This window comes from Plecotus auritus, assembly GCF_963455305.1.
Source record: "Plecotus auritus genome assembly, chromosome: 5".
Classification (NCBI taxonomy): domain Eukaryota; kingdom Metazoa; phylum Chordata; class Mammalia; order Chiroptera; family Vespertilionidae; genus Plecotus; species Plecotus auritus.
Window position 1 is genome coordinate 16,584,598 of NC_137776.1, and position 16,351 is coordinate 16,600,948.

Below are 16,351 nucleotides of genomic sequence, written 5' to 3' on the forward strand. Positions count from 1 at the left end.
CATGTTGCATGGTGTTAAAGTATGCCGGGATTCTGCCCAATGTGAGAAATGGGAAGCTGCCGAGTGTTAGGATAGAATCATTCAGTGACTTAGCAGAACAACAGAGGATGTAAAAAATAGAACTGGCACCTTTGGCGGTACTTCATTTCACTTACTTATGAGGAGGGGAGGAGATTACATTATTGAGCTATTGGCAAAAAATAAAAAATAAAACCTTCTCCAGCTCTGAAAAAGCACTCTGGATAAGAATGTCCTCACTCATAGCTTGGGGAATTTGGAATATAAACGCTTTCCTCTTGAAATGCTTTTCATCCAGGGCAAACAAGGCTTGTCAACATTGTCAACAGTGAAAAGGCATCTCTATGTTCCTGATCACTCCCATGGGTGGTTTTGAAAGCCACTTTCTATTTCCATTGGTTCACAAGCACCTGCATTTGCTATCTTGCTGGCACACAGCTGTTAACTCTGACACTGGCTCCTAAATGGATATAAGTATATTCATTTCCTTGTATAATGGGGACCTGGAGAGTATTATGCTAAGCGAAATAAGCCAGTTAGAGAAAGACAAGTATCACATGATCTCACTCACATGTAGAATCTAATGAACAAAATAAACTGATGAACAAAATTGATCCAGAGACATAGAAGCCTGGAACAGACCAACGAATCTCAGAGGGAAAGGGGGGAGGGTCAGGAAGAGATTAATCAAAGAACTTATATGCATATATGCATAACTCATGGACACAGACAATAGACAGGTGAAGGCTTGGGGGTGGGGGGAGTAGTTAGGGATGGAGGGGGGTCACTGAGGAAAAAAGAGGGACATCTGTAAGACTTTCAACAAAAAGATAAATAAAAAATAAGTAAATAAATGAATACATTTTTCAAAAGAGTAAACAGGCTTTGGTTAGTACAAAAAACAGCTCATTATAATCAGGAGTTAAAATAAAGTGATTAGTGTCTGTTTCATTACTTATTCATTTGTTGGTCTTAGATAAAATCTTTTAACCAACCCTTCCAGCCACAAAAATGAGGATAATAATTCTTGCTTATATATTTTAGTCAATTAGATTTGCAGAGTGATTTGGGATCTCAGATAAAAATTATTGAATTTTCTCATTTACACATTGTAAGAGTAGTGGATGATGAGATGATGAATTTAAAACCCTCTGCATTCAGGGCCAGTCTAGAAAATTGCCATACATTAATTTTGGATATGTAATTTATGGTGATTTCTTCTCTAGATAGATTTTAATGCATTACACAATAATGGGATCATTTGTACATAATCGCCTTTGAGTTCTATTCTATTTTGATCTGATGCCTGTGTTTGCATGTACATTCACATGAGCACACTCTTAATATTTTACATTTTATGATGTACCCATTCTAAATTTGTTAGCTTTCAATTTCTGATCACTCCAGAATGGGCATCTAAGTTTGCAGGCTGGCACTTAACAGTGGGCTTATACTTCTTCCCTGACATATTGCCTGTGCTCTCAATTACTGGTATCAGAGGAATCATTCTCATTCAAGGACATGATGCTTGATTAGAGAAGCACATTCACAGCAACAAACTTACTGAAAAGCAAGAAAAAATCAAGAGGAGGTGGGGCATTTTACTATGCTTGCCAAGAAAAAATTTTGCCAGTAAAAAGTAAATCATATTTAATATTGGTGCATAAATGAGTATCATCCCCTCTTTTTAGAATGTGCATTAAATATAGGGGAGTAAGTAGAATACTTCCTTCTGAACCTCAAACCCACATCCAATGTCATTCCCTTTTTAGAGCAAATTTCTCACCAACCACCTCTAGAGGGGCATCCAAGTTTCATAAAGTCAACTTCATACGTTTAAGAGGAAGAGCTTAGCTGTGGTGTCAGTGAAAGAAGTAAATATTGAAAGAACCCTCTTTGGCTTGTTTAAAAATATATGCTAGAAAATTAAAGATTAAAATTGCCATATGTGGAACAGCACTAATCACAGAATAAGATAAAGTGCCTTTGTTGTTTCAAAGGTGTTTATTTTTTAATTTATATTTATTGTCAAAAGTATTACAGATATCCCGTTTTATTCCCCATTGACCCCTTCCATCCCCACCCCCCACCTTTCCTCTGAGATTCAACAGTCTGTTCCATGATTCTATGTCTCTGAATCTATTTTGTTCATTGTGGGGCACCGCTACAGTGTTTGGACAGGTTCAAGCCTTGGACTGATGGGAGGGCACAGTCCTCTCATGGCCACGTGCAAGTCCCAGCTTGGAGGGCAGAGCCTTCCCCACACAATTATAGCCAACAGCTATAGTTGTAAGCTTGAGCCTATGGTCCCAACACGTGGCCCCACGTGCCTAAGTGATACAGGCTGCAAGTAAACAAAGCTTGATCAGGTGCATGTAGTTGAGTAGGATTGAAACTCACGAGAATGTTGTAAACATCTTGACCACACCCTTACTTTGCCTCCTGGCATCCGCTATAAAATAAAGACAAGGCTTGTAGTCCATGGCGCTGTCTCTCAGGAAGCAGCGACCCAGAGAGACCCAGCTTTCATTCTCTTGTCTGTCTTTTCTAAGCCTTTCAGCCGCCCCCACTCAGGTTCACCCTTGTGGCACCCGAACAGGGCCTGAGTTCGGGGGAATTATAATCGTTAGGTGAAAGGAGGCATATGTGGAGCGCCAGCACAGCCATGTCATACTCAGCCCCAGGGCACCGCCAAGGGTGAGCCTGAGTGGGGGCGGCTGAAAGGCTTAGAAAAGACAGACAAGAGAATGAAAGCTGGATCTCTCTGGGTCGCTGCTTCCTGAGAAACAGCATCGATGTCCACAAATGGAGTCCTTATTTTATAGACAGATTTCCAGGAGGCAAAGTAAGGGCGTGGTCAAGATGTTTACAACATTCTCGTGAGTTTCAATCCTACTCAACTACATGCACCTGATCAAGCTTTGTTTACTTGCAGCCTATATCACTTAGGCACGTGGGGCCACGTGTTGGGAAGGCTCTGCCCTCCAAGCTGGGACTTGCACGTGGCCACGAGAGGACTGTGCCCTCTCATCAGTACAAGGCTTGAACCTGTCCAAAACGCTGTAGCCACGCCCCACAGTTCATCAGTTTATTTTGTTCATTAGATTCCACATATGAGTGCGATCATGTGATACTTGACTTTCTCTGATTGGATTATTTCGTTTAGCATAATACTCAAAGGTGTTTAAATCACAGGGTGCTGTGTTCTCTATACAAGATACTTGAAAAAAATCTGTGTTCTTGTGTCTGAAACGATGGCTAGCTCAGCTATTTGTGGTACCCTAGCCATAACACCTACGAGATGATCCCAAAGCAACCATTTCTCAAGTGGTGGTATTTTTCTAATTCTCTAGGCTACAATCCAAACAATATCAGAAAGGAAATTTACCAAATTATTCCTTTAAAGAATTGAATATTTTTTCTTCTGGCTAACACATTTCTTCAGCAGACAAATGTATTCCTTAGGCAGATATTCTGGGTAATATCTCTAAATCTAAGGGGTGCTTGCAATGGAGGAAGTATATAAATTCTAAAGCAAGGGCTCAAAGAATAATTGCTATGTGTGTGCTAAGTCAGTCTTTTAGCCTAACTTCCTTGAAAAAAAAACACCAAAAACAAAAAACTAATGATATATCATATAAATTAGTAGCTATAAACTGATGACAGCTTAAGAAGCAGAATTAAATTGCACAGTCACTGCTTAGTCTTTTCAGCAATCCATGTATAGACACATAAGGGCAAATTACGGTTCTCATTGCTTATTAGAATCAAAGTTCACTGAGAGTTACTTTACAATGTCTACATGTTTTGATACATTGCTTCCTTTAATCTTCAGAATAACTCTATCAGGTAAATATCATGTCCTTTTCATGTTAAGAAAATAGGGACTCATAGAGCTAATTAAACAGTGAATTACATGGATTTCTACGATTGGAAAACCAGTACCTTTCCCACTAAACTACGCTGCATTCCCAGCAAGGGCATTAGCTATTTATATTAAAACATATTAAAATTTACTCTTTAATGTTTGTTAAAATAAACATTCAACCTGATCCTGGAAAGAAACTCTCATAGAACCTGAGCTTTCTCATCCTGGCCTTACTGCTCCCTGGTTATGTAGCTTCAGGCAATTTGTTTAATTTTTCTGTGCCTCAGTTTCAACACTTGTAAAATGTGATTAAGTTAAAGATTAGTGAATAGCTCCAAATTGTTGAAAATTCTATTTTATTTTTTAAACTTTTTATTAAAGTATAGTTGCATACAATATTGTATTAGTTTCAAGTGTATAACACAGTGACTGGACCTTTATATACCTTACCTTGCGCACATCTCTGCACAGATGTCTAAATAGGTCTGAATGGGTCTGTTTCTTGCAGCACAATAAGCTTCAAATAAACCATGCTGGCTGATCCATGGAGCACTTTTATTTCCTTCCTACATTATAAAAAGACCTATACAGATCTAAGTGATTTTGAGGAGGAATATAAAAATAATTAAATATATTCATACATATAATCATGGAAATAGTGAAAAAGGAAACTGGCATGTAATGGTCAAAACAACATTAAAAGGTGTGTATTGATGTAACATTGGGCACATTTTAAAATACGATTCAAGTAGGTAAAGTGGTTTTGAATTATTTCTTGTGGGAGGTAAAGAACATTAATTATTACCAATCACAAAATCCATTTGGGATGAGGACTGTTCCATGAGCAAATGCTGATCAAAGGCTTGAAGATAAAAAGCAATAGATTGCATTTCCTTTTATGGCATTTGCTTCACTTCTGCTTTGCCCGGTGATAAAACTACTTCCTTGGCCAACTCTACTTATAGGACAATGAAGTTATTTCCTTCTGTTTTTCAACCTTTTATGTAGTCGCCTTTTCTATATTAAAATAATAGAAGTTAGATCATTGCCATCTCCTGCCTTTAATGTGTTCAGTTTCCCTGTTGGCCTGAACTGCATTTTCTATTGTGTGTATTTTTACTTCAATCAGATTAGAGCACAGTGGTTCTTCATCCAGTTTGCACACTAGTGTCTCCTGCAAAGCTTTGCAAAAATATTCAGAAGCTTCTCCCTTCCCCCAAAGATTCTGATTTAATTGATCATAGATAGAACCCAGACAGTAATAGCTTTTAGGTTCTGCTGTTATGATTCTAATCACCAGGACTGGGAATCACTGGTTTTGAGAAACCTATCAACCACTTCTAGAATTCAATTAGTCAGCACTAGGGTTAAGTAAATGTATAGTTTATTTCTTAATAAGATTAAAGGTATCAATCCATGAGTCAGGAAACAGAGAAAGATGCCTTAATATGTCTGTACGCGGAAGTGCAGTGTGACATGGACATTACCCAGAGGGACTTGGGAAGGCTTTAATGAATGACCTCAGTTTCATCAATAAGAGTGATTATGCTGAAAATAAATAAAATGATTATTGCTTGCCTTTTTGAAAGAGAAACCTATGAGCTGTCAGAGTTTAATGGGATTTTAAGTTGCAAATGCACCTGCAGATCAAACTCCCCTCCTCTGGGGAGGAAGAGCTTGCCTACATCACACTATTGGGTTATCTGGAAGCAGATCCCTTGGTGCAGTTTGAGTGCAAGAAGTAATTGTTGTCAATGCAGGACAGAGAAAGCTCTCTCCGCTGAGAGCAGGCTGGAGTTTGAGGTTTGTGCTGCTGCTACATGACTGAGTCGTGGACAGAAGCTGCAGCCCTGGGAGAGGGCACAGGCACAGAGAACAGAAGGAATGAGGAGTGAACGCGACACAGCAGCAGGGAGGTCGTGCTGTAGCCAGACTGTCCCTGACTGTTCCTAAGGAGACCAGCATCGCCTTCTCTTCTCACACCAGTGCTCATTATCACATATTGCAAGGCATGCTAATGAGAGAATTTTTGAAAATTCACCCATTACACCCATTACACACAACTCTTCCTGAAAAAGAAAATGTCATTAGAATACTTAAGTGCAGATACTGCATTTCCATATTTAAGAAACCACATTTTTTAAAGTAAACAATTTTATTTTTTCTAAGTCGGCCCCTGTGCAGAAATGGTTTAGACTCTAGGAAAACATAAATCTCACCATTCTGTCAACAAGTGGTGGTATAAAGAAAGATTTTTTAAAAAAATATTTTTTTCTACACTTAAGTGGGGGAACTAAACTGAATGACGGGGTGTTTAGCATTTTTAACCTTAATAAAATAAAGTTTACATTATTACAATGTAATCTAAAGTAGAAACTCATATATCTTCAACATCATAATAGGACAGTGTGCCTAATCATAAAGGCTGAGGATTAAAAATATTTTCAGCCACACCAATGTTAAAGAAATCAATACTCGGTGACTCAGCAAACATGGCTTCCAGCATCATGAAGCTTTCTTACTCCTTAAGCAGAAAACACGTGATTGGTTAGAAAGCAAGAGAAAGACAAACAAAAAATTGACTTTAAGATATTGGGGTCTACTTGAAGTACAGTCTACATATTTCTTCTTGTCTTCTTGACTCTCTAGAAGAAAAGGTCTTATAATCCTGAAACAGAGCTGTCAGGCAGCTGGTAGGTATAAGAAAGCTTGTATGAATTCCTCTGGGGAAGCCATTGAAAGTAAAGTCAAAACAAAAATCTGACCTATTAAGGGACAGACCATTCATGTATTATTATTTCAAAGAAATGAACCCTACAGTGATGCCAGGAGCTAGCAGCCAGGCCATCCTCTGCTTGCCTCTGTAACTCTGTCACCTCACCCTGTGCTTCAGGGATTTATTGACTAATGAGTTCTAACAAGATGTCAAGGGGAAAAGAAAAAAACTAAAAGTAAATGAGAATTACCAGAACCCTTGTTTGTCCATCTTCCTCAGTGACACTCCATGAAGCATCTTGGATTACAAAATTGAGACAAAATGATGAGGAAGACTGAGCTACAGAAGAGTTCATTTAAAAAGCTAAAAGGCTAAGTCATCATGTCAAAAGAATAGTACTAATGACAGACAAGAACAGGTACTCTTCCAAGTGTTTTACCTATTTCCTGGATATTTTAAAATATGTCTGCAATTGACATTCCTCCCCTTGAGAGGTAAGATCTATGTTGCTTCCTCTGGACTCTGGAAGAATCTTTTTTTAAAAATATATATATTTTATTGATTTTTTACAGAGAGGAAGAAAGAGGGACAGAGAGTTAGAAACATCGATGAGAGAGAAACATCGATCAGCTGCCTCTTGCACACCCCCCACTGGGGATGTGCCCACAACCAACGTACATGCCCTTGACTGGAATCGAACCTGGGACCCTTCAGTCCACAGGCCGACGCTCTATCCACTGAGCCAAACCGGTCAGGGCGTGGAAGAATCTTAATGACTTATATCCAATAGGCTGAAGCAGAAATTTGCTGCATAGCTTTTGAGGCTAGATGAGAAAAGGCTGTGCAGCTTGTACCTCATTCTGTGGGAATCTGTCTCTGGGTGAAGTGAGCTGTAGCCACCCTGAGACGGCCAGGAGAGGCCATGTATATTGCGCCAGCGGACAGCCTGAGCTGAACACCCAGCTGTCAGGCAACATCTACTGTCATCCATATGAGTGAACCATCTGGGACATGCAGACCATTCACATCTTCAAATAACTACAGTCCCAGCTCACAGCTAATGACAACTGCATGAGACTCTAAATGCGCACTACCCTGGTGAGACACACCACGTGCCTGACTCACAAATCATGAGCACAATAAAATGGGTGTTTTATGGATCTAAGGTTTGCACTGATCATTTGTTATGAAACAGTTTTAACTAGAAAATATATTGACCCATTTAAGACTTACAACAACCTTACAAAAATATCTTCTCTTATTCTCATTTTTTAGGCAGAGATACTGACTCCCAGAGATAAGTGGTATTTTCTTTCTTTCTTTTTTTTTTAGGTAATTACCATTTTATTTGTTTATTTTTTCAAGAAAAACGATCTTGAATATAATAATATTACATGCAATAAACATTAATATTTCAAGAAAAAAGGATTTTCAGTATAATAATATTACCAAAACTGTACTAACATAGTATGATATCACAAAAGTTGTAGGAAATATTAAAAATCTGCAAATAACAGGATCACTTCTATTCTAAAATATTTTTCCCCCTCTGGCTCTATTTTTGTTCATCAGTTTATGTTGTTCATTATATGTCCACAAATGAGTGAGATCATGTGATATTTATCTTTCTCCGACTGGCTTCTTTCGCTTAGCATGATACTCTCCGGGTCCATCCATGCTGTTGCAAATGGTAAGGGATCCTTCTTTTTTTTTTTTTTAATATATTTTATTGATATTTTACAGTGAGAGGAAGGGAGAGGGCTAGAGAGCTAGAAACATCAATGAGAGAGAAACATTGATCAGCTGCCTCCTGCACACCTCCCACTGGGGATGTGCCTGCAACCAAGGTACATGCCCTTCACTGGAATCGAACCCGGGACCCTTCAGTCCGCAGGCCGACACTCTATCTACTGAGCCAAACCGGTTTCGGCAAGAGATCCTTCTTTTTTATAGCAGCCTAGTATTCCATTGTGTAGATGTACCACAGTTTTTAAATTTGAGATAAGTGGTATTTTCAATGTTACATGTCTCGTGAGCAGCAATGCTGGTATTTGAACCAGGTAGTCAGGTCCCAAGGTCCTTGCTTTTAAGGATCTTGAAATGGTTGTTATCATCACTGAATTTCTTCTGTGATTTTCCCAGATTAGATAAGATTGAGCATATTTTTATTTCTCAAAATGTTTGTCATTGGTTATTGATTTTGTAATACATTCAGGTTATATGGAATATTTTTCTAACTCCAGACTTGTGTTCCCATCTAAAACTTTTGACTATTTCAAGTGAACTCTACATTTCTGTCCTATCAATCCCACGTAAATGGAAATGAAGATTTTGCTTCCCCAGCGTCTGCGTCTTTATTTCATAGGTTGCACCAGTACCTTTGTTCAAAAAGGTATATGACTCTGTTTGTTTGTTTGTTTGTTTGTTTGTTTGAAGGTAGTTGGATTCACAGAAAGGGTTTTTTACTCAGACCGCTTCACTTTACCCCACCCCTACTTGTTTACTGCTAGATAAAATATCTAACAGTAACACCCCTATGAACTACACAGGCACTTGACTGTGATAACTGAAGGGAAATGGCAGATATCAATGGATGAATAGGATCACCCAAGTGCAATGATGGATTAGAATAAACCACAGTTCCTAACAGCATGATTCAAATGTTCTTTCTCAAGTTGTAATTAACTAATATCTACAACTGATTAGTTTGGGGACGTTTTGGCTAAACAAGCAAGATTAATTTCTTATGGTTACCATTTTAAAATGAATTCTCACATCAGGGAAATTTCAAGATTTCTAACTTGCCAAGCTTGCTCCCTTTCTGGTTTGCACTTCTAATAATTTTCATGTACTCCTTCTGCTAAGCCCAAGGGTGGACTCCTGACCTCCTTGCTGGAGGTGCGAATGATGCCAGGCTTAGTGACTGCTCTGCGGTGCTCTAAAGCGCCTTCTCCCCAGACCTTGACAATTCTTGAGAAGCAAGACAGGGGACACTCCTGGGTTACAGCTCCAAGGGAAGGAAGCTAATCCTGGGGGGCTGAAGAGGCTGGGCAGGGTCCCGGCGCAATGTGGTGCTTGGATCCTTTTGATCACCCCCATTGCTGCTCAACCAGTCCCCTGCTCTCCTCAGCGGAAGGGCCTGAGGGCACGGCCGCTGTCCACAGTGGGAGGTGCTGAAAGCAGGGAGCTGCGGACAGTTCCTCAGGGCGCCCCCTCCCTGCTCCGGCTCCGCCACCCTCCCGCCTCCCGCAGCCACGTTCCACGCAAGGGGAGGGGCGGAGGGTAGAAGGACACGGGATGGGGCGGGGAGAGCCGACTCTGCCTCAGGGAAGGAGGGGATGAGAGTTGGGGAGAACCACGGGAGGAGGAGGAGGAAGAGGAGGCAGCCGCTGAGGAGCCAACGCTGGGTCCTGCAGTAAGACTCCCAGGAGCCACCATCATGGTGAAGAGGAAGAGCTCTGAGGGCCAGGAGCAGGACGGCGGCCGCGGCATCCCCTTGCCCATCCAGACCTTCCTGTGGCGGCAAACCAGGTGAGGGCCAGCCTGGGCTGGGGGCATTCCCGGGCTGCCCGGTCCTCTCCACCTCCGCTGCCGCCGCCACCGCCGCCGTCGCCACCACCGCCGCTGCTGAGGCCGCGCACAGCCCGCAGCTCCCCCTCTGAGGCTGGAAAGCAAGCCCTCTGCACCCGCTTAAAAACACGCATTTAAAAATATTTCAGGGAAGTTTGACTACAGGCAGGTTGGCAGTTGCTGGATAAATATATATGTTATTTAGGGAATGGGAAGGCAGAGAGCCTAGGGAGAGGGGGCAGGGAACCAGGGGAGATAATTATGACTGGTTGTGCTCCTGCATCCGATGTGCCCTCCTTCTCCTGCTGTCATTGCAGCCCGGTGACCTGTTGTTTTTCTAGTTCCTGTTTGGCAAATATCTGCTATGACCACTTGTTAACCATTTTTGCTCGGATTCAGCAAGCGCAGTGTTCCTGGTTAAACCCCCGGAGGAGAAAATGATCTTTTATAAGGCTTCCCCCACTCCGGGAAAAAGCCTGAAACCTATTCCAATAAACAAGAAACAAGGGTTCCATCATCATCATCATTATTATTATTGTTATTATTAATATTTATCATATAAGAAATTGGATTCTGGAAATCATGACCCACAAGCTGTGTTCATTTTCCAGTTTTAATATGACTATACATGAGTAATACACCACTTTTGACTACTGGCAATTTAGAATCTGATTAGGCAAAATCTTTGGAATAGAGTCGATACAGAAAATGTAGAGATGGACATTTCTTTCATATATGTAATTACATATGTAAAAGCAAATGTGGTCAGCCATTCAACACCTGCTTATTAACAAGCTATAGGGAAGCATGAAATTTGAGTTTTGTAGCATTATGTTTTATTCATTGGAAGATATGTCATAAGGATGTTCTAATAATAATTTTATTTATGCTGATAACAAATATCTCTATTAATTTTTCAGTGCATTTTTGAGGCCTAAACTGGGGAAGCAATATGAAGCCTCTTGTGTGGTATGTGATATTCACCATTTAATGATTTCCATATTCTGTGTGGTATTTTCAACCCAAAGAAAGACATTAAATCATACTGACTGTATATGTATAATTCACTAGACATATATTATTGAGCACCTACTATGTGCCAGGCACAGTTCTAGATTATGGAGAGAGCAATAATCACAGAAAATACAGAGTTTGTATTCTAGTGGTGGGAGGGGGACAGGCTAATCACAAAGGTGAAATACATAGTGAGCTAGATAGTGATGAGTGCTATGGAGAAAAATTAAGCAAGAAAGGAGATAGGGAGCACTAGTGTGGGGTTTACATTTTAGTAGTGGTAGATGCACAAGGTTTACGCGTTAACATGACCCTTGGACAAAGACTTGAAGGAAGGGAGGGAGGAGTAGCTGAGAGAAGAGCAGAGGGAACAGCAAGTCTGAAGGACCTTCATCTAGGGTGAGAAGAGTAATGGATCAGTAAAGAGAGGGCTGAGAAATAACAGATAATCGGGTTGTGGAGGGCCTTGCAAAGCAAGAGAAATAAATTAAGTCCTTAATTAACAAGATTATGACTTTATATAGTGAAAGTTCCTAACATTAGTGTCTATGAACTACTCAAAGTAACATGCAATTCTGAACTTTTATGTTCTTTATTTGTTGTGCAAGTTGAAAATGATGATATAAAATAATTATTGAAATGATATTAATACCAGGGGTGGGCAAAAGTAGGTTTATAGTTGTGAGTACCCCAAACAATTTATTTTTGCATTATATTTATTTATTACTGTATTATTTATTGGTATTATTTGTCTATTGTTATTATTTTATATACTTATGATTTATCTTTTTTAATATATTTTTATTGATTTCAGAGAGGAAGGGAGGGAGAGAGAAATAGAAACATCAATGATGAGAGAGAATAATCAATCGGCTGCCTCCTGCACACCCCGCAATGGGGATTGAGTTTGAACCATGACCTCCTGGATTATAGGTCAATGCTCAACCACTGCGCCACACCAGCTGGGCTATGACTTATCTTTTAGGCTGGTAATTGCCCACCCTGTATTTATGCAAAATAGAATGCCTTATCCTGAGATTCTAAGAGAATCCCATATTCCTGCAAATTTCCATTTTACAAATTGAGAACCAAAGACATGAAATTGTGAAGCAAATAAAGTAGGATTCCCACAGACTTCATTAAAATTTGGAGTTCACGTTGTATATATTATAACTTAATGTGGAAACCTACCTATCTAGATATTACCATGAATATTTGTAAATTACTACATAGATGACCTTCTACAAATTAGGATGGAAGCCAACTGGAGAGACACACACGCACACCCTCTCACACTCTCACTGTCTCAAGCTGGACTTTGTGCTGTTTGCATCTCCTGCCCTTCAGAGTTGTCACAGAGATATTTTAAAAATCTAACTTTATAACAAAAGCCTTTTAATGAAAATTGTTTTGCATTGTTCTCAAGTTAGAGTAATTTCATACCTGAAATCTCTGAGCCTTCTTTAAACCATGCTTACAATTATCCTAGCTTAACATAATCCTAACCTTTCTCTGTTCTTGGCAAAGATATGTCTGACATGTTTAATGTCATATGATATTAAATAGCTAAGTCAAATGTATAGATAGATATAGAGATATAAATATCAAAATTGAAAGTTATTTTACCTAGTAAAAATTACCTGAAGGCTGAGAAATTTAAATATATTTTAATTTGCATTGCTAGCATACCCAAGGCCTTTATTTCGTTTCTTTAAAAATAAACAAGACTGGATCTCTGATTTCACTCCTTACCAAAACTTCAGCATGCTTTTCATTATGAGTTTCTTATTTTCCTTTCATGGGCCAAAAAGTAAATAGTTTCCTTTGGAGAATATCCTGCATTAAGCCACATCTTTCTTCAAGTATTCTAATAATTACAATAATACCTCTCGAACCCTCAGGATTCCATTATGATCACTCTAGAGCACACTTACACAGTTTTCTAGACCATTTGGGGTGCTGAGTGCCAATTGGGTTCTGTTCATACAAGTCAAATAATTATTAAATCTATTTTATATTTTGTAGCTACACTTTCCTCAACACTTTATAGTGATATACTCCTTCCAAACAGACAAACAACAACAAAAACCTGAGTCAATCAAACTTCTTATGGGTTACTACCCTCTCAGAAAATATCCCGGGCCAGGATAGAAGAGTTAAACCACCAAAGGAAAAAGCTCATTTTCCTCCTCCCTCCCACCCACCCATTTTTCTCTCCCTTCCTTTCTTTACTCAACAGGTATCTTTATGGTTCCAGGCATTAGCTAAGGAGTGTCCTGTGCCCAGTCATTGCTGGGGACATGGGAAAATAACTCAGGGACTACAAAGTTCGATTTCTTTTTTTTATTTTTTGACTTTGGTTTAAGGTAGTATTTTATTATTATTGTTATTATTTACAATCTACAAAATAAATCTATTACCAGATTATAGATGCAAAATAATTAGCCATTTACATGCAATAAACATTAATATTTCCAAAGTTAGAGTTCTTGAAAAAGTATACCTTACTTAACACTTGTTGAATATTTACATATGTTCTGTTCCTCAAGACACATTTACAAAAGACATTCCATTTTGTTATGCAGTTGTGACAGCTTCTTTGGATGACTTAGCAGCATTTTATAAAATATTACATCCAAAAATTGCAAGAATTAATTGTGTTGTACTCTTTGTCAGAGTAAGCTTATTTTGATGGGCATGATAATCATTTAATAATCCAAGCCATATACTTTGGATAAAAACCTGAAAATGGGTAGATAACAGGAAATTATTACTGAGCTACTGCTTGTTTTTTAAAAAAGCAATGCAATTCAATGTAAGTGCATGCTAAAGAATCGGGTCCACTAATTTGCATCTTTTAGGGTCTACAGTACCTTGATGTCATTATTTTCACCAATCAGATTCTCTGAATCCTTATTTTAGGTGCTTTCTCTCTTTCTTTTTCTATCTATAGTCCTTTGAACGAGTGTTGGTAGAAAACAAGCTGCATGGCCTCTCTCCAGCCCTCTCTGAAGCCATCCAGAGTATTTCCAGATGGGAGCTGGTGCAAGCTGCTTTGCCTCATGTCCTCCACTGCACGGCAACCCTCCTCTCAAACAGGAACAAGCTGGGTTGGTGCACCTGTGTTACTTACTTATGGCATGCCATCATCCTTTGTGTTCAGCATTCATAATAACAGTTACTGAGTATTTACTATTTTCCCAGACACCGTGCACATATTTTCTCATTTAATTCTCACCCTGCCCCCCCCATGTTGGTACCACTATTACCACCATTTTACCAATGAGGGAACTGGCTCTCTTATTTTTTAATTAATTTTACAAGTAGTACATGAATATATTATCTTTCTAAACATGAATATATTATAGGAAAGCTAAAGACACACACCTACTATGTGCCAGGCACAGTTCTAGATTATGGGAGAGAGCAATAATCACAGAAAATACACCCATCAGACTCTCACCCATCAGAGTTGTCCTCTTTGCTCTCCCAGCTCCTAAAATACCTACATTCACTTTGTAGGACTGTATGTATGTGCATGCCTATGCATAAAGATTGTTTTTCTTTTTTAGGTATTTTGTAGATTTCTTTTATCATTTGACAGTCTATCCTAGCCATCTATCCCATGTTAGTGTTCGTGCTCTCTTCCATCCAATTCGTTCCCCTCATTTGGGTCTCTGCTCAAATGTTCCCTTCATCGAGGTGCCTTTCCTAGTCACACTGCCTAAAATACAGTAGCTGTTATTTTCAGAGTCTGTATTATGAACCATTATACTGCCCATTTGGAAATACATAGTTAGAGGGTTGGGATTAGGGAGTGGGTAGGTGCATACCCATCCCCTCCCCACCTGTGAAAATCCACATATAACTTTTAACTCTGAAGATTGCCCCTGTATCTGCAAATTAAACCAACTGCAGATTGAAACAGTATTTTCAATCCTTATTTGTTGAATCTGCAGATGCAAAACACAAGAATAGGAAAGGTTGACCATGGAAAAAAAATCTGCACCTCTAAATGGACTGGTGTAGTCCAACCCATGTTCTTCAAGGGTCAACCGTATTTGGTATCTGACTGAGAAGATGCAATGCATGCATTTTCTCCTCCTGTGACAGCATGTCATTCTGCAAAGACTGCAGCCTGGGAGAATCCCCAAAAATGAATGTGCCCTTTCAGCAGTGGTTATAAGGGGTACAGAGAAATGCTAGTGTCTCCCAGAGCAAAGCCAGGGTGTTTTCCAGATCCCAAATTGACATCCATTGTTGTGGTCACAGAGTTTGCCTTAACCTGACTCTGCGGGTATCCCATGCAGGCCACCAGGATAAACTGGGTGTTGCTGAGACAAAACTCCTTCACACCCTCCATTGGATGCTCCTGGAGGCCCCCCACGACTGCAACAGTGAGCGGTTTGGGGGCACAGACCGAGGATCCAGCTGGGGTGGCAGTAGTAGTGCTTTCATCCACCAGATTGAAAACCAGGGTTCTCCAGGGCTGCCTTGCCAAAGCAGCTCCAACGATGACGAAGAGAACAACCGAAGGAAGATATTCCATAACTCCATGGCCACTGTGGAGCTCTTTGTGTTTCTGTTTGCCCCTCTAGTCCACAGGATCAAGGTAAGCAGAAAGGTAGTGTTAGGCTGAGGAGGGGGGACAGAGGTGAAGTGAAGATGAGCTTTAAATGGTATTGCCATATTTGGTGTCCTTGTCTTTGGATGATTTTGTAGCAAAACAAGACATGAAGAGTTTTATTTTTATATTAAACTACTGAACATTATTTCAAAAACACAGTCCTCTATATATCATTTACCTCCTTAAAAATATTCAGTGCTTAACCATCTACCCCAAGATGATGTCCAACATATTAAATATGGCATATAAGTTCAGGCATGATCTGGGGCTTAAGTTCCTCTCATGGTTCTTCAAACCTCAACGCTAGTGAATATTTTCCTCTGACCTTCTCCATGTAGACTTTATGTATGGCATTATGTCCTTTATACTTCTGTAGCACTCTGTAGCTATTTCTATTCTACTACAGGATCTAGACAGAAGTTTTTAATTTTAATGTGCTGTGGACTTTTTGACAGGTTGGTTCAACCTAACCAAGAATTGCTTTCCAAATATTTTTAAATGCATAAAATACAAAACATAGGATTACATGGAAACCAAT

General features: G+C 39.5%; 1 protein-coding gene across 17 annotated transcripts in view; it reads left to right on the top strand.

Annotated features, from left to right (window-relative positions):
- Positions 1 to 9,863: 9,863 nt before the first annotated feature.
- Positions 9,864 to 16,351, top strand: part of UNC80 (unc-80 homolog, NALCN channel complex subunit) — a 184,465-nt gene continuing 177,977 nt past the window's right edge. For 10 of the 17 annotated variants that reach the window (XM_080670869.1, XM_080670885.1, XM_080670873.1 and 7 more), the window contains exons 1-4: positions 9,872 to 10,133; positions 11,093 to 11,141; positions 14,140 to 14,296; positions 15,497 to 15,798. In XM_080670869.1, the coding sequence (XP_080526995.1) occupies positions 10,042 to 10,133; positions 11,093 to 11,141; positions 14,140 to 14,296; positions 15,497 to 15,798 (600 nt within the window). In that variant the 5' untranslated portion in view covers positions 9,872 to 10,041. Of the gene's footprint in view, positions 10,134 to 11,092; positions 11,142 to 14,139; positions 14,297 to 15,496; positions 15,799 to 16,351 lie in introns of all 17 variants that reach the window. The other 7 variants (XM_080670881.1, XM_080670875.1, XM_080670876.1 and 4 more) reach the window with 1 other exon arrangement.